Source organism: Gavialis gangeticus, unplaced genomic scaffold (genome assembly GCF_001723915.1).
Source record: "Gavialis gangeticus isolate Ggan-Ray unplaced genomic scaffold, GavGan_comp1, whole genome shotgun sequence".
NCBI lineage: Eukaryota > Metazoa > Chordata > Crocodylia > Gavialidae > Gavialis > Gavialis gangeticus.
Genome location: NW_017728997.1, coordinates 26,042,180 through 26,060,222, shown reverse-complemented (window position 1 = coordinate 26,060,222; position 18,043 = coordinate 26,042,180). Strand labels below are relative to the sequence as shown.

Genomic DNA, 18,043 nt, shown 5'->3' with positions numbered 1-18,043 from the left:
CCCCGAACAAGCTAGGCAAAGAAAAAAAAAATCAAAATATATTATTTCATTAGTCCTGCAGTTATTAGAATTAAATGGACATCTCTTTTTCAGAGTCATAAAACAAAATCTAGCCTTCTTGAGTATCTTGACAGGGCATCCAATGTTTCACTGAAAGTTATTTCCATATCTTAGATAATATGTTTAGAGTTTAATATTTTAGAGTTAAAAACTGTCTGCAGGGCTGTGAAATAGGAGTCACATTACTAGAAGCAGCTAACAGACAGCAGCAATGCAGATGAACATCAAGACCATTTAAAAGGAGAGAGGGTTGTTAACACCTGCAGAATGAAGATTGTAGAAGGAATCAAGTAGATTATAATGAGCTATGAAGTCAATTGACTCCAACACTGCTGCCTGAATATAAATCCTGCTGCCACTACCAAGTTGGTTTTAAAAACTTCGGGTGGAGCAGGAACCAAAGCAGGATGCAAGTGCAACAGCGCACCCCCTGCTTAAATTGGACTCAACTCAGCAAAAAAAAAGGTTAAATTGGATGTAAAAAGGCAAAGACCTTGGCATGACTTTCTGTACAGATGTGGATTTCACCCAAGAATAAATATCCCTAAAACATGTCAAAGAAGATTTATGGGTTTCCTGGTGCCAAAATGGTAAAGCTGAAGTTTTTGCTTCTACACATGTCTAAAACTGTTTAAAAGAAGAAGCTACCTGACTTTTCTTGGCTGTTTCGTTAGTCAACTGATTTACTCTAAGAAGCCACTGCATACAGTAGAGACATTTAAAAATTAACAGTAGCTGTTTCAAAAGAAAGTTTAAGAACATTATAAGATCTACCAATGGCAATTAAAAATGAAGAACTATGTGTAGTCAATAAGGGGGAAAAAGCCAGTAATTGCAAATACTAGTTCCAATACTGTAAGATTTTAAGCCCTCTCCACTTCCATTTAAAGGACTGGGAGGTGAGAATGCACAACATGCTTGAGGTATTCGTTTCCTTGTTTCTAATAAACAAACAAAATGATGTTTTATCTGAAATCTATTCTTTTAGCAAATTATTAGCTGCTTTGTTACATACCAGCGCCTGGAGTTGTCAACAATCACACCATTATCTATAGAAAACATGTCTGTTGGCAATCCAGCAATATTCCAGGCTCGGATTTTTATTGGGTCACCAAGGATTTTACTCAAAGAGAAATTCTCAGAACAAGGGATGTTTTTCTCCTACAAGAAAAAAAAAATCTATTCTATATTTATCTTGTATTAAAATACTGCTTCATCATGAAATATTAGCTTATTAAAATGTGCTTTAAATAGTTTGTCACAGCATGGAAGATGATAAAAAGATTGAATGGAAAATAAATGCACTTTTGCAGAAAAACTGGAAGATTTTCCCCAATTTGTTAGATATTTGGTAGGGACTTCCCCCCAACTTTTTCTGAGATCTTTGTAGGAATTTTCCCCAATTTTTGTAGGAATTGTATGATTTTTTTTATCCTTTTGTAATACATTCTGTGGTTGTAACACAACACTGCAGTACTAGCAAAATCAGAACCGGACAGAAATCATAATACCATTTTTCTTTAAAATGACTGGTCCCTTTCCAGAATCATAGCTTAAACTTTAATCTCCTGCCTTGCTGTACCTGACACTTAAGTCTCCAATACTGCAAAGAGATGCCAGCAAGATCCTCACTGGAATTAAATGAGGTGCTGGAGGGGTGTAGAAGTTTGTGAATTCTTTGTAGAATCATAGGCAGGCAAGGCTGTTTGGGTAGATGTGATATCTTTTATTAGACCAACTAAATCATGATTGTAGAATCATGACCTTTGACTGCTATTTCACTCTGGGTGTCAGTATAACCCTTTTGATACTAGACACTTTAGAAATGTTTCATTTTTATCCGGTGGAAATAATAAAGTATCAAGAATAGTGCTGTTGAGAATACGTTAGTATAATATAAGAGTTTACTTGGGGACATGGCTTTTATCAAGATTGCAAAATTTTCTATAATTCATTTTATCCACAATTAGGATTATAGTCTGATTAGAGTCCTAGGCCCTCCTGCCTGTGAAGCGATTTCTTTATTTATTTAAAACCAAATCTTGAAGCTCTCTTGCTTTTACAGTAAAAGCTCTGTAATCCAGCATCCCCCGGGAATCGGGGATGCTGGATAACAAAATATGCTGGTTAATTGAGCAGCATGGGCTGCCACTTCTCCCGCCGCGTCTGGGGCATCCCTCCACATCTCCCACAGGCCCTGCGGAACAGGGAGGCGGGCCCCGCATAGCCCTGTGCAACCTGTTATGCCCCCAGGCCATGGGGGCTTGGCAGCTCAGGCTGCTTTTCCCCAGGCCATGGGGCCTCAGAGAAACCAGGAGTCTCATGGTAGGCACTTCCGGTTTCACTTTATCTTACAAGCCGGCATGCTGGTTAATTGAGCGTGCCGGCTTGTAAGATGCCGGTTACTAGAGCTTTTACTGTACTTAGATTTTACTCAAGGCTTGGACCAACTTCTGTTTTCATATCTGAAAGCCAATGGCCCAACTTCTGTTTTCATATCTGGTTCAGCAGTGTAAATAATAGGGGTTTGTGAAATGGACCGTATTCGATTCAGATTCAGATTAGGCTTGAATCATGGATAGTGACTCGATTCATTGATTTGGATCACTGTTCCTGATTAGATCTGGTTGAATCCGAATCTGAAGATTCGATGCTAATTTGGAGAATCAGTGATTTGGACGTAGAGACAGCTTTAAATGCTTTTTCTACATACCTCAAGGTACCAGCACAGCTTGTGAACGCTGCGATGATGGGGCAGATGGAGGAACCTACAGGAGTGCAGGGGAACCCCCCCATGTGCTCAGTGGTGATCCCAGAAGTAGACCAGAAATACATCCAGTCCACTTCCAGCTCCTCCAGGAAATGCGCTGGGGGGGCCCTCCATGCCCCCCTCCCCCCCCCGTTCAGTGACTGGCTGTAGGGGAACCCTGGGTGGCCCCAGACCCAGGAGGCACCAGTCACTGAGCCAGGCGCATGCAGGGGGGGCCCCCAGCATGCTCCCTGGGAGACCTGGAAGTGGACCAGAAGTCCATCCTGGTCTGAACACAACATCTCTTGACACAGTTTAAGAGTAACTGGCAGGTTCTGCATAAAGGACTTTGCTTCAGATATTGTTAAGTAGCTTTAAGTTCCCTGAAAACCTTACAGGTCATCAGTATGTACACCCCAGCCAAAAAAAGGAGGCATCAAATCATAGTTGAACTTCACTTTCCTTTCTAGCCTCAGAAGTCAATCATTTGTAGATGGAACTTCCCTAGGATATGGAATTTCCCCAAAGAGTAAAGGTATTAGTGTGTTATAAGAGAGAGACTGGAACTCTCTGTCACTCTAAGGCTAGAGACAGACATTCAACAAGCCTGAGCCTGAATTGATTCAATCTTTGCAGGTTAATTTAACCTGGCTAGATGTTTATCGTGAGATGTTTACAGTGGAGTTGCTTAAAATCTCAGTATCTACACACGCAGCCCTATTGGGCCACAGCAAATTAATAAATGGCACTGTAGGTTAGCACATGTAAACACAAGTACTATCCTATGGCAGTGTTATTTACTGCACCGCAATGCACATGTAGATGCTGACGGGGCTGGCTGGGGCATAAGGGTGCTTCAGTGCAGGGGCTGCCTGCTAGCTAGCCCAGCACTGGAGCACCCCCATGCTCTGGCTAGCCCCTCCATAGAATGTTGAGCCAGGTTGGAGCAGCCCTGAGCTGACAGGCTGATGCCCTGGACCCCCTGCAGCCAGGGCTGCTCTGACCCAGTTCAATGTGCTGTGGTTCTGGGCATAGGTTCAAGTGATGTGCCCAGGAGCAATGAACTGCACTGGAATTTATTGCATCACATTAATAGCATGTGTAGATGTGCCCACTCACATGGTGAAGCTGCATGGTATAGGACAGGAGAGCCTTATGATTCACCAAGAGAATGACAAAGAGCAGAGTAAAAATATGGAAAAGGAAAGAAAAAGCTTTTTCAAGTTTTAAAAATGAAAAAAGACAGAAGATAAAAAAAAGGGAATTCATAATTTCAGTCTCAAGCCAAGATGGTAGAGAAGAGCTCAGGAGCTGGAAGCACATATCTCTGGATCTTTGGCATCCAGCACATAGAAAGGTAGGATATAAATGCATGATTTGGGTACTGCTGGGGAAAAAACATCTTAGAATGCAAGTGCTTGAGGTACATATACACTCCAAGGGAATGCACATATGGAAAAAACATACAAAGGAAAATTTCTGGATTTGGCTCTCAGATTTTAAAGCATTTTGAAAATGCCTGGTATGAAAGTACTATTTAAATTCAAGATAACCTTTCTAACCTTGCACAACTTGCTCCAATCTTTAGTACACTCTTGTCGGAAACCAGCAGTGAAAGCACCCAGATAAGCTATTACTCCAGCTGATACCAGAACATCTCCTGTCAAATTATCATAAGTATTTTGAAGATCTTTTGCAGCATTACACCATCTAAAAGCAAAAATACAGAGTAAAAGAAGGTTAAAACCTCTGCATGCATAGTATTAATAGTACACATTGTCAACTTGTATTCTCCCTGTTTGTTAAGAGTGAAATTCAAAAGGAGGATTAAAACATTGCATTTATGCTGTTAACTGTTGCTATAAAAAAACCTCCTGATTTTTTTCCAAGCGTTTTGATGGGCCCCTTTCAAATGGCAAAGGTAAACCCCTTTGGAATTTTTCAAAGGACCTGAAACATCACAGTCTTCAAATGAGGGGGCAGAAAATTAAAGGCTCAGGAAAACAGAACTTGGATTTGTGTATGTGGCTGACCTTGATTTTTCTCCACCAAGGCCTCCAATCAACTTTTCTGCTCTTTCTAGTTTCTTAGCGCACAGATCCACCTGGAATTCTAGACGAGCCTTTTCTTCAGTTTTTTCCTCAAAGGTTTGTTGCAAAGCTGCCAAACGATTTTCCACTGACGTAAGCTCATCTCTCTTCTGATTTAATAGTGCCAAAGTCTCTGCTAAAGACTGCTGCGCTTCTCCTAAACGGGCTTTCTTAGGAGCAACAACCTATTCAATTAGAATTAATGCGCCAATATTAAACCTGTATATTACAACTTCACTGTTGTAGTAAGGCTGGAGTACTGTTGTTGCCATGACGGCCCAGGAAATGTCCAAGAGGCAAGAATTTTTTGTGATATTTATCAATGGACCAACTATATTTGGGAGAACTATTGGACAAGCATAGGCATCAAGGGTGCTGGCAGACATGGGGGAAAATAAACAAACCACACTTTACTGGAAGCAGCAGCACATTACTGCGGCTCAGCTCCACAGCGTCTGTATGGATCCGGTGATTCAACATGGCTTTTTGGCACTTTTAGTTAATAGCTGATTCAATCATCCTCACTAAAAGCACCAAAAAAGCCTCACTAAACCACCAAATCTATACAGACATTGGGAAAGCTGGGTGCAACAAATGCCTCTTCTGGGCATGTGCTGGGCTCAGCACAGGAGTACTCCAAGTTTAAAGTAAAGTGCTGTTTTGTTTTTTGTTTCCATGTCTTCAAGAAGCCCAAGTGTCCTTCATCAAATGGCCTGACCTTGATGCCTGAAAGCTTGTCCAGCAGCTCCCCTGACTATGCAGTTGGTCCAATAATAGACATCACAAAATCCTTGCCTCTCAAACTTTAGCTGATACACATGTATGTGCACCAGTAATTTAACATAACACTTTGGGTCAGTATACCAAGGGGATAAAGGAAAAGATTTTGTAATATTAATATCTGGGAAGACACCATGATGATAAATAGAAAAGTGGGTCCTGACATTGTAAATGGACTACATCTTACTTGGTGTGTTAGCTGACCATCCACTCTAAGTCTTAAAATATATTCAATTTATCTCACTTGAATAAAGAAAATAAATATTAACCAGGCTCTGAAACTTATGCACCTAAGAAAGAAAACTGCTACAGATGCAGTGAACATAATATGGTGATGCCTGCCAAAGAGTTGGAACCAATATCTGATTATGACAACAGCAATAGCACTACTAATGCCAAAAATATCACAGGGAAATAGATGATGACTACGGTAAACAGAAATGTGCGCGCTTTTTAAATTTCTCTCTAGGTTAAAAAACCTACATAAAAAACCTCAAAGAACATGGTTTCTACATATCTTTCACTAAGCAAAAAAAATGCTTCATGTATACTATAAATTATTTTCAATTTATAAATGGCAATTTAGGCTGCATCATTTGAAATAAAAGCACACAAATCATACTCTTCAAAGCTTCTTATTAGAATGGACATAGATCATGATGCAGGTTCTATTTTATTCACTAATGCCGCTCACAGCTTTCCACTTGATCTGCCCTCTAAAAGCTTGACCACCCACAAGCCTGGACTGTCTGGACCATGCAACTTAAGATGGCCTCTTTTATATATGTAGCTGCTACTACAGTTTTAGATAGAAGTGGAAGTTCTGCATGTCAGTCTATATCTTATTTGTACCTTGTCCCTATCAAATCTGACAGGTATCTGCTCTCAAACAAATCTGCACAGAATTAATTTACTCTGTGCTTCTTACATTTTAAATGAATCATCCTTCATTCAGTTTCTGACAAAGAGCCTTTCAGTTTCAGATTAACTTCAATCATAATACAAAACCTAGATTTGCACCCCTCATATGTATGCGGTTTCCAGGGGGGTCATTGCAAGTCTGCAGGGCTGGGATCAAAACCATACCTTTGCAACTCTATCATAGACTTCCATTGCCATAATCCATTTACACAAACCCTCAGCTGCTGAAGATGCTTTAGCCACCTTAGGGGGATCAAACTCAGGATTAGTCAAATATTCAGAACGAATCTTCTGCATGATCGCCACCTAGATGATAAAAAACATGACAGCTGTATGAAAATGCTATTTATCAAGAGCCCAGTTCTGTACCATTTCTTCACTGGTCTGATTTAGGAAAACCTAGCTTTTTTAAAAGACCTATTGCTCACACATTCCTGGATAGCTAAACCCATGCAGAGAGAGACTTTTTATTCAAATAGATGACAGACAACAGCACAGATTCTTCTTCCACTACTGACGAAGAGAGGAAAGAGCATCTTTGCAGACAGGCTCACTAACTTATTGAAAAGGGCTTTAAACTAGGTTTGCCAGGGGATGGAGACCAAAGCCTTGAGAGTATGTGGGGAAGTGAGTGACCTAGAGGAAGACCAAGCAGGAGTGGACAACAGCGGAGGTTTTCCCATTCTTCCTGAGAAATCAGGACTATTGGCTACATACCCTTAGGTGCATGCACATGAATACACAAAGCCCGGGAAAGAAGCAGGAAAAACTGGAAGTCCTTGCACAGTCATGGAGCTATGACATGATTGGATTAACAGACACTTCGTGGGATAGCTAACATGACTGTCAAGGATGGGTACAAATCATCCAAGAAGGACAAGCAGGGGAGAAGAGGAGCAGGAGTTGCACTTTATGTAAAAGAGCTGTATGATTGCTCAGAGCTCCAGTATGAAACTGGAGATAGGCCTGCTGAAAGTCTCTGGATTAGAGTGAGAGGGGAGAGCAACAAGGGTGATGTTGTGGTGGGAGGGTCTGCTACAGACGACCACACAGGGAGGAATTGGTGGATGAGGCTTTCTTCAAACAGCTAGCAGAAGTTTCCTGATCATGGGCCCTGGTTCTCATGGGGGACTGCAATCACCCTGACATCTGCTGGGAGGGCGATATACCAATGCGCAGGCAATTCAGGAAGTTTTTGGAGAGCGTTGGGGACAAATTCTTAGTACAAGTGCTGAAGCAGCCAACTAGGAGCCATGCTCTTGTTGACCTATTGCTCACGAACAAGGAGGAATTGGTAGGGAATGTAGTAATTGATGGCAAGTTGGGCAGCAGTGGCTACAAGATGATTGAGCTCAGGATCCTGTGGAAAGAAAGGAAGGAGAGCAGCAGGATCCTGGACTTCAGAAAAGCACACTCTGACTCACTCAGGGAATTTGTGGGCAGGATCCATTGGGGAGCCAGTCTAAGTGGGGGAGGAGTCCAGGAGAGCTGGCTGTACTTTAAAGAAACCTTACTGAGAGTACAGGAACAAACCATCCCGACGTGCAGGAAGACTAGCAAATACGGCAGAAGACCAGCTTGGCTGAGCAGGGAACTCTTTAGTAAGCTAAATCACAAAAGGGAAGCTTATAAGAAGTGGAAACCTGGACAAACAACTAAGGAAAAGTATAAGGGTATTGCTTGGACATGCAGGGATGAAATCAGGCAGGGCAAAGCGCAATTGGAGTTGCAGCTAGCAAGAGACGTGAAAGACAGTGAGAAGGGTTTCTACAAATATGTCAATAAGAGGAGGATCAGGGAAAGTGTGGGTCCCTTACTAAATTGGGGAGGCAACCTAATGACAGAGGATGAAGAAATGGCTGAAGTGCTCAATGCCTAGTTTGCCTCAGTCTTCACAGGTAAGGTCAGCTCCCAGACAACTGCACCTGGCAGCACAGTTTGGGGAGGAGGTGAGCAGCCAACTGCGGTGAAATAATAGGTTAGGGACTACAGTAAAAGCTCTGTTATGCGGCATCCCCTGAGAATGGGGAATGCCGGTTAATCAAATGTGCACTGTCTGGTGCACACCCTGGCGTCAGTGTGCCGGGGGACAAGGAGGGGAGCCCCATGCAAGCTGCTTTACCCTGCACAGGCCGCTTTGCCCTGGGCCAAGGGCTGAAGAAGTGGCAAAGAAAAACAGGAAGTCCCCCAGAAGTGGTACTTTCACTTTTGCCGCATCCCTCAGATGCTGGTTAATAGAGTTCTCCGGCTAATAAGGTGCCAGTTAACGCAGCTTTTGCTATATTTAGAAAAGCTAGACATATAAAAGTCCATGGTGCAAAACAGGATACACCAGAGAGTGCTGAGGGAGTTAACCAATGGGATTGTAGAGCCACTGGCCATTTGAAAACTCATAGCAACCAGGAGAGGTCCCAGATGATTGGAAAAGGGCAAATATAGTGCCCATATTTAAGAAAGGGAAAAAGGAGGATCCAGGGAACTACAGACCAGTCAGCCTCACCCCAGTCCCTGAATAAATCATGGAGCAAATCCTCAAAGAATCTGTTTCTAAGCACTTGGAGAAGAAGGTGATCAGGAACAGTGAGCAAGGATTCACCAAAGGCAAGTGTTGCCTGACCAACCTGATTGGCTCTGTGGATGTGGGGATACCAGTGGATGTGGCATACCGTGACTTTAGCAAGGCTTTTGATACAGCCTCCCACAACATTCTTGCAGGCAAGCTAAGGAAGGATGGGCTGGATGAATAGTCTGTAAGTTGGATAGAATCGGGACAAATATCCACTGAATCAAATCAGGGACCGAAGCTTCACACATTCTTATAAAAGCTCTCAGGTCAACAGAGATTTCCAGCTTTCGACTCAACTTCTTTTTTATTCAGATTATTTCCATTGAAGCTAGTGGTGAATTTGCTGCCTGGTATATTAGCCTATATGTTTGTTTTTTGGAAGCAAAGTAATCATTTAAAAAAGCACTGAATAAACACTTACTGGAATATTATCTTTGTCATATTCTTTCAGATCCTTCAAGAAATTCATGTCACCCAGAAGTTTCTTGCTAGGCCCCCAGTAATCAAAGACCTGAAAAGAGAATTGGAAACTAAAATCTAAAATTTTAAAAACTAAAAAGAATCCATAAATAGTCTCTACTTAAGACAATCATGTATACGCATTACACAAGTTTGTTAAGAATCAGGAACATGGCAGATTTCAGGATTTAGTCCAGAAGGGTGGTATTCTGCAGACTTAATATGTTGTATTTACTCAAATCAAAGTCTACTCTAAATTTAAGATGACCACCCCCATAATTAGATTCTATATCAGGAAAAAAATATAAATTTGTTATAATTTTTCAGATATAGAATCTAATTATCAGAGGGTTGTCTTAAACCCAACATACATTCGTCCCCCCCTCACTGCTACAGCAGGAAAATTGTGGCTGGGGGTGTCAGGTAACTCCCTTTAGCCTCAACCTACTCAACTTCTTCCTCCTGCAGCCTCCCCGCCTCTCTCTCCCACTGGTATCCCCTCCCCACAGCCCCTGCCCCTCCCTCCAACTCTCCACAATCTTTGCCCCTTCCCCCCCACCTCTGGTCCTTGCCATCTCTGCCTCTTCCCATTCCCCTCCACCCCTTACTGTCAGATGCTGCTTGGGTTCTGTTCCCTCCTGAAACACGGCACATGAATGCTCAGACCCTGCCAGGCCATGCAGCAGTGTCAAAGCTGCTGATTAGCTGGGCAGGGGACAGAGTGTCCATGTGCTCTGTGCCTGGGAGGGAACCCAGCCTGAGCCAGAGCCAAGCTACAGCTGACAGTAAGGGGGGGGGGGTAGGGAGCAGAAGTTGCAGACAGGAAGTGGAGTTGGGGAGAAACAGGAGGTTGTTTTGGGTCACCTTGTCTGTGAATCTAAGACAAGAGATTTTTCTCCCATGCTGACTAGAGAAAAACACCTCATCTTAGATTCAAGTAAATTAGTACTACTAATCCAGAGAATCTGCCACTTTATTTCCTCAGATATATTTCTAATTTACGGCCTTAGCTACCCTAATGTCCTAATATCAGAAAGAGGCTCCTTATCTAGATGACAATGTCAAGAAAAAGAGGAAAAAATTCTTAACTGCTCATGTTTCATGAAGGTGACTTCTCTCTAAGGAGGCAGTCAGGGGCAGAGAAATCTGCGAGGGCAAATATTTCCCCAAATCCAACCTAAAATCATACTGGGGGAGAGGTGGTTATTTGGAGATGCATCCTTACAGAATGCCAAGTAAATTACCTGAGTTCTCTCACAAGCGGTTCCATAATACTACAGTATACAGGTTAGAAGTTTTGTTTTCTCCTTATGGCAGTAGACAACCTGCATACATGGTTTTATTATATATGGCTTTGTAAACATCTGCCAATTTTATGAGATCTTGAGAATATGTATTTATATTTTTTCATTTGAGAAAAAGGGCTATATGTTGAGAAGAATTAAACATATTATGATTTTTTTATTTAAAACTTGCTATCCACCATTTTACCTTGCCTCCGGTCCCTGTAGGATCTGCAATTTTTTCAGGTTTTATGTCTTTCATGACACAGACAGCAGCCATCACTAGTTTGACACCAGATGGGGGATTTTTCATTGATTTCACAATTGTTATGTCAGAAGGCTAAAACGAAAGCGACATTTTAAAAATAAAATGCACAGATTAAAGTATTACATTAAAAATATCAAAGTGAGGTATAATCCTTCAAACTACTGAGAGATTTTAATTCCCACTGAGACAGTAAGAGCTGAGGATGTTTGTTCACCTTGTATGAGGAAAACAGCTTCCTTCTATGATAAAGACCCATGTGGTTTAAGCTGATGACAAAAACATATAAAAAGTAGTGTTCAAACACAGCAGTCCTTTCTTTGTGTCCCAAAAGCAAAATAAGATTCTAAAAAAAAGTGTTCTTGCATTCTGAGAAATAATGCAAGGAGAAAATCTACTGAACTGCAACTGTGTATCTTGGTGTCAAAAACTGAAACAACAAAAATTTTAAAACTTTTGTTGCCTTCTTAATGGATTCTTGGGCAAATAACTCCAATTGTGCAGAAACATTAAATAACTCTTTAGAGTTTTTTTTTTAGCTTGCCTTCAGAGTGTCAAGTGCAGCAAGTGCTGCTTCAAGGGCTGGAATTGCTTCTGCCAGGTCACTCTCACATTCATTTTTCAATTCCTGGGCTTCTGCTGCTTTCTCTGTTGCAATCTCTTCATCTATTTTCACAGTTTTCCTTTTTGCTTCCACTTCTGCAGACTCCTTCTCTATAATCTAAGGACAACAAAGATCATCAAGTATCTCATAAACAGCGATTAATTGATCAGCTACCTGAAGATATAAATTAGAGTGGTTGTTTTAGCTAATTGGATATTTCAAGTTAGTATATAAATCCCTTTTAATTTATATTAACCTGATGTGCATTACGAATTATCTCCTGAACATAAACAGAAAAGATCAACACATAAACAGAATTTTGTAAGAGTAACATGACACCACTGAATTCATATCGTTACGTATACAGACACAATTAGTTAGCTGAAAGAATCATAAATAGCTTTCAATCTGAAACAAGATGTGGAACTGAGAGTGGTGTTCTTTGTTCTAAGTAAAGGCACTCTGGGTACAATATCAGTTCTGGCCTTAGAGGCATCCAAACCATGGAGTCTTTCTGTATTTTACATTAGACCATCCATTGGTTAAAAAAAAAAGGCAGAAATCATGCTAGCAGCAAGGACCAGAACTGAGGCCTCTTTCCCTGTGGAGGACTGTTGCAACCACCAAAATAGAGAACTCCCTCTTGCTTGTCTTCTAGCTGCATGACTCCTGCAGTTTTGTATGCAGAGTGACACGTCGGTAGGAGAGATGGAGGATGTCCCCCATACAAATAAATCTGTTGGTGATTACGGGAAGTGGGACTCGTGGGTTTGAATCTTTTCAGGCTGGAAAGGGCCTATAACCCAGGCCTTCAACTCACTTCCTGGGTGAATATTTTTATTCAACAAGCTACTGGGCAAATGGTGATCACCATCTCCCCTGTGCTCAGCATTTCCCACTGCCTAGTTTTTGGCACTTCTGGGCTTCCTGGGTTGCTCTCTGAAGGTACTCACCACTGTAGAGAGAACATATGCACCTACACCTGATCAAATTGTACTGTGCTCTTGTGTCAAGACACCTAGATGTTGGACATTCCAACTTTGAAATGTAGGCACCCCTGAAACCAAACTGGATTGTACCTTAGATCAGTGGTTGGCAACTTTTCAGAGCCACAGCCTGCAGCTGTTTCTCCCTGCCCCTCAGCTATGGCACGGGCACAGCTCCTCACTAACCAGCAACAGCACAGCTAAGTCTTCTGCTGGTGGAATGCTGCTAAAGGCCACTGCCAAAGCCACACAGCATGATGGGCCAGATCCAGCTTGTGAGCTGTATGTTGTCAACCCCTTCCCTCAGTCCCCAAAAATTTGAAATTCCCATCATAAAACACGCCACATCTAACAACAATACTAAACACAGACAAGACTTTTAAAAGTGTGCTTACAATATAAAAGGTAGAAAACTTACTCGATACTGTTGTGTACATAGGCAGCAACTTAAAATATAGTTATAGTCTGTAACAGACTATATCTATTGTATTTTCAAGTGAGGAATCAACATTATTCAGTGTAATGATTTTCCTGCCCCTAATTCTCCCCAGTTGCCATAACAGTGACGTCTAGTTTCCTCAAAGCTTACTGTACAGCAGTTGTTGGAGAGTCTGGCCTGGAGTACAACTTTATGAGGAGGAAGATATATAAATGCATTTGCAAAAAATATTTTAAAGGTATAATCAGCTTCACAAATACATCCATAGTTAACTTGCCTTTCTCTGGTCCCATCATAACATCCCATAAGACCAATCATATGTATTTACTTGGGTTGTAATATTTAAGGAAGCTAGTCTCAAAATCCCAGCCTATAATTTCAGTGCATGTAATGATGGGCATTTCAAAATTCAGGGTCTTGTCTTGTACTCAGAAGTCCTATTCAGACTCCCTAACACACTGATGAATGTTCATACCCATGGAAGAACCAGATCTAATAGATAGTAGCTATGAATTTCCCTTCCAGAGCACAAAAAAAGACCTTCGCTGCAAAGCCACTCTTCATCCCTCAGATTAAGAGGTTTGAGGGATCATTATAACTATTACATCTACAATTCTCACAACTACAGGCCTACTGAAAAAGAACACAGTCCAAAGCCTGAACTCATATCTCATGTTAGAAATAGCATACAGGACTACTAGAGAACAACCCCTCTCATTCACTTGAAAGCCCACTTCTGAACAGTTAAGGCTCTGAAGTATGGACAAAATATAACGTACAGTAGGGCTGTGCAAAATTTCAGCAGCCATTTCATTTTGGAGGTGTTTCAGGCTGTTTCGGTGCCCAAAACACCAAATCTAAATCAAAACGGAAGGCTCCAAAACATCTCTGAAATGAAACGAGGCATCCAAAATGTTTCAGAAATGTTTTGGAAAATTTCAGCGTTTCAGAGCCAGACTTGCAGGGAAACAGCTGTATGCTGCTGCCCTGCTGCGCAACTTGGCTCCACAGGGAGCAGAGATCCACACTGGGGGTCTCTTTGCTGCCGCTGCCCTCGTGACACGGAGCTGCATGGGGAGGGCAGCGGTGGCAAGAAGACCCCAACACAGATCTCTGCTCCCTACAGAGCCAGGTTGTGTGGCAGGCCAGTGCTGGTTCTTGCTGCACGACCTGGGTCCACAGGGAGCAGAGATCCAGGGCAGTGTGGGGCAGACAATCTACTCCCTGTGTAGCCAAGTTGCACAGCAGGAACCAGTAGGCTTGCTCACTACTCTGCGCTGCTTCCCTGCCCTGTGACCTGACATGACAGGGATCAGAGATCTGCGCGGGGGTCTCCTTGCCTGCACGGAAGGCATGGGCCCTCCCCCTTCCCTGGATGAGCCACCCACAGTCCCGTCCTGCTCCCTGATGGGGCCCTGCAGTCCCCAGCCTCAAGCACCACCTGGCTGGGCAGTAGAAACAGGTTCAGAGGCAATTCGGTGGAAACAAAACAAGACAGTGATCTAAAACACCAAAATAAATCACTGTACTCTGAAACGGCCGAATCCAAAACCGACTTGAAATACAGCTGTTTTGCACAGCCCTACTGTACAGTAAGCATATTATTATGCAGATGATGTATCCATACTATTCACACTCATGCTGTAAGCCACATTTGTGCATTAAAAAAAAAACTAACACTGGATAATCTCTTTTCATAACTCTAGCCTCTTCCCATTTGGACAGGCCTCACACAATCAGTATTTTGGATTCATGCAAAACATTAACAAAAGTATTTGCAACATGTAAAAGAACTCCTAATCAAAGGAGCTGTAAAATATATTACTGGACTGAGTCTACTGTACACCTTAAGTCAGGGGTGTCAATCTCACCTTCTGCCCCAGGTTGAATGGATCTTTGTCGGTCAGATTCAGCCTGGGGTATGTGGCAGCAATTATGACAAGTCTGACACCAGCCCAAGGCATGTGGCAGTGGTGACAACAGCTCCAGGGCCAGCATGGGGGCATGCAGAGGCAGAATGGCAGCTTCTGCTGTATGCCTGTTCTGTATACACTACAGCATAGTGGCAGCTCTGGCTCCTGCATAGGGCATGTGGTGATGACTCCAGCATGGGCCAGCAGTGGGGTTTGTGGTCAAGGAGATAGGCTGTGGCAGTAGGCAAAGTGGCTGGAAGGTGATTGAGGCTGTATCAGCCATAATTCGCCCTCCTGCCACCAATTACTATGCCCATCCAAGCACATGGGCCCCAGATTCTGTGGCAAGCCACTCCCCTCAATTTCCAGTTTCCTGCCAGGATAGACAGAGCAGCTCTACAGGACCTATCTGGACCACAGACCATATGTTTGACACTCCTCTCAAATGGGGTTTATTCCTGAAGAACAGTTCTTTATCAGAGTGCCACAGGGTATGGTTCTCAACCTTTTTAGACTCAAGGCTCCGCCCCACAAAATGCCAGCTCTTCACTTCCACTTTTCTTTTTTGATTATGGAAAGATAACAGAACAACTTTCATCTTGCAAAGAACTCACAGGAAGACCACAACAGGGCAGAATGTTTTGACACTCTGGATTCTTATTTGAAATCTTAATAGTTTGTTTTGTGAATCATGTGCCAGTGTTTGCACTATGGGGTACAGCTTTCATAGGAGCTTTCATCAGCAACAGCTTCTGTTGGGAGGATATGCATGTCCATATTTACTGAAACATTTGGAAATCCCCTTTTTTCAACATGATAATTCTTAATTAAAATAATTTTCAGGCCATGACAAACAGAAAATCAAGTATTTTATCAATGAAAAAATATCTGTATAGTTCTACCTTCATCATATTTGCATTATCCAGTTTAGCTTGCTCCAGTTTAGGCTTCAAATCAACCAATTCTTGCTTCATTTCTCCAACCTAGACAGACATTTCCTTATAAAATTATCACAGTAGCAAATATTTTAAATAGTGCAAATAAAAGAAAAATGTAACTGTGATCTTAAATCAAATATATTACCCAGATTCAGATCAGAGAAACATCAATATTATAATAATAAAAAGTATGAAAATAGTATGTGAAATTATATTCTACTGAAATCAGTAGTAAAACTGTCATGTACTTCAGTAAGGCCAGGATTTTATCCAGCAAAAGGTTATCTCTTTGTTATATGTTTACCCTATGCTAGGCAGTGTAAAGCTAAGATCTCTAACCTCTATCACAACAAAATAAATACATAACGACTGCAGAAAAATGGAAAGAATCTATTTATCTTGTTTTTAGTTTCTAAGACACTGCTGTGAGTGCAAGAACCACTGAGGGACACTTTGCATGAACAGAAGGTTACTGAATTGGAAGCAAAGATTACTTGGACGATCTGGGTGTGGTCCATAAGGGAATGCACATTTCCTGAATACACGCAGGGAAAAAAAATCATGGTTCTATTATTTAAGACTGAAGTCTATAAAACCTACAAATCTTTCCCTAATTGGAGATTGAAATAGGAAATTAGAGACTTGTTGATAAACTAAAGACATGGTATTTGGAACAAAATACATGTGAGATATTAAAGAGATTTTTCAAATTAAATTAAGGCTCATGTTTGGATTATTCACTGGAACAGTCTCACAATAGCACTCTCGAGCATTCTGTCCAAAATGCAATGTCTTGGATTGTGAAAATATTTCACCTTGTACATTAGAACTCTGTCATTTTGGTACATTTTGTACAAACCACAAATTCTGTTGAGATTTTGGCCATATCAGAGTCAAAAATGTTTTTACTGGTTTTCATTAGACTTAGAACTAAATTCAGAAGGGGATCTGAGATATAAGAATCTGAATTATGTTCCTCACCCTGAAAAATGTTGTAGTTCTGATTCAAAGATCTGCTTTGTGCTTGTCTTTCTAGCAACTGTTATGTTTCTGATTTGCATTTCGGTGCTAAGCCAGTGCATCTGCTTACCTGCGATTCAGCAAAAGCTAGTTTATCTAGTCCATTTATATATCCTTTTTTTGCTTTCATCACAGTGTCACGTTTCTGAGTCAGAAGTTGTCGGAAGGCAGCAATAAGTTCAAGGTAAGATGTAGGAGTAACATAATTATGTCGTCCTAAGTCTTGCAAGAATCTATGGAATAGAAAGATTATCTTTCTAATTATAGCAAATTGAACTTAAAAGGTGGGATTAAAATTAAAGGTCTGACAACTAATGGGAGGATCAGTTAGTTTAAAGAATGACTGTTCCACTTCTAGTAGTGCTTTGTGATGTTGTAGACATGAGGGTCCAGAAAAAATGCAAGAAAGGATTTTTTTTGTGGGTAATATCTTTTATAGGACCATCTGCATGGATGGGATAAACTTAGAGAATCTTTAAAGTACCCTTCCTCACGGCTCTAGGAAAGAAGCCTGGGCAAGATGCTATCCCAACCATACAGTTGATCCAACAAAAGATCTCACCCACAAAAACCTTTATTTTACTTTTAAAGATTTTCTAAACTTATAAAGATCTTTATAATACAGTTGATCAGTAAAAGAATTTCATTAAGCAATATAGTTCATCGGCCAATTTCTTTACTAGTATTTTCTTGCCTATAACCTGAATTTCAGGTTTTTGCTTTAGATTATTATTTTTCATTTTACCACGTTCAATAACATAAGTAGTAATCATTTCCATCTTTTTACATTTATTTACATGAAAAAAAATTGGACTGTTTTAAAAAGATATACAAACTAACTTTGAAGAGAGTGACAAAACAGAAGTATGGAAGTGTTTACAGATGGGTACAACTTCTTGACGTTCATTGTCTGTGAGCTGAAGTGTTTCTAAGAACTTATTAGCCACACGTTCAAGGGCTCTACGTGAAG

General features: G+C 41.3%; 1 protein-coding gene across 1 annotated transcript in view; it reads right to left on the bottom strand.

Moving 5' to 3' along the window:
• The window catches only part of DNAH12 (dynein axonemal heavy chain 12), a 208,952-nt gene that overhangs the window by 61,904 nt on the left and 129,005 nt on the right, over nucleotides 1-18,043 (bottom strand). Inside the window, exons 48-57 of the mRNA XM_019504991.1 lie at nucleotides 17,914-18,031; nucleotides 17,144-17,306; nucleotides 16,018-16,098; nucleotides 11,718-11,894; nucleotides 11,117-11,248; nucleotides 9,588-9,677; nucleotides 6,766-6,906; nucleotides 4,843-5,084; nucleotides 4,372-4,519; nucleotides 1,076-1,221 (exon numbers count right to left, since the gene is read on the bottom strand). Of these exons, the coding sequence (XP_019360536.1) occupies nucleotides 1,076-1,221; nucleotides 4,372-4,519; nucleotides 4,843-5,084; nucleotides 6,766-6,906; nucleotides 9,588-9,677; nucleotides 11,117-11,248; nucleotides 11,718-11,894; nucleotides 16,018-16,098; nucleotides 17,144-17,306; nucleotides 17,914-18,031 (1,438 nt within the window). The remainder of the gene's footprint in view (nucleotides 1-1,075; nucleotides 1,222-4,371; nucleotides 4,520-4,842; nucleotides 5,085-6,765; nucleotides 6,907-9,587; nucleotides 9,678-11,116; nucleotides 11,249-11,717; nucleotides 11,895-16,017; nucleotides 16,099-17,143; nucleotides 17,307-17,913; nucleotides 18,032-18,043) is intronic.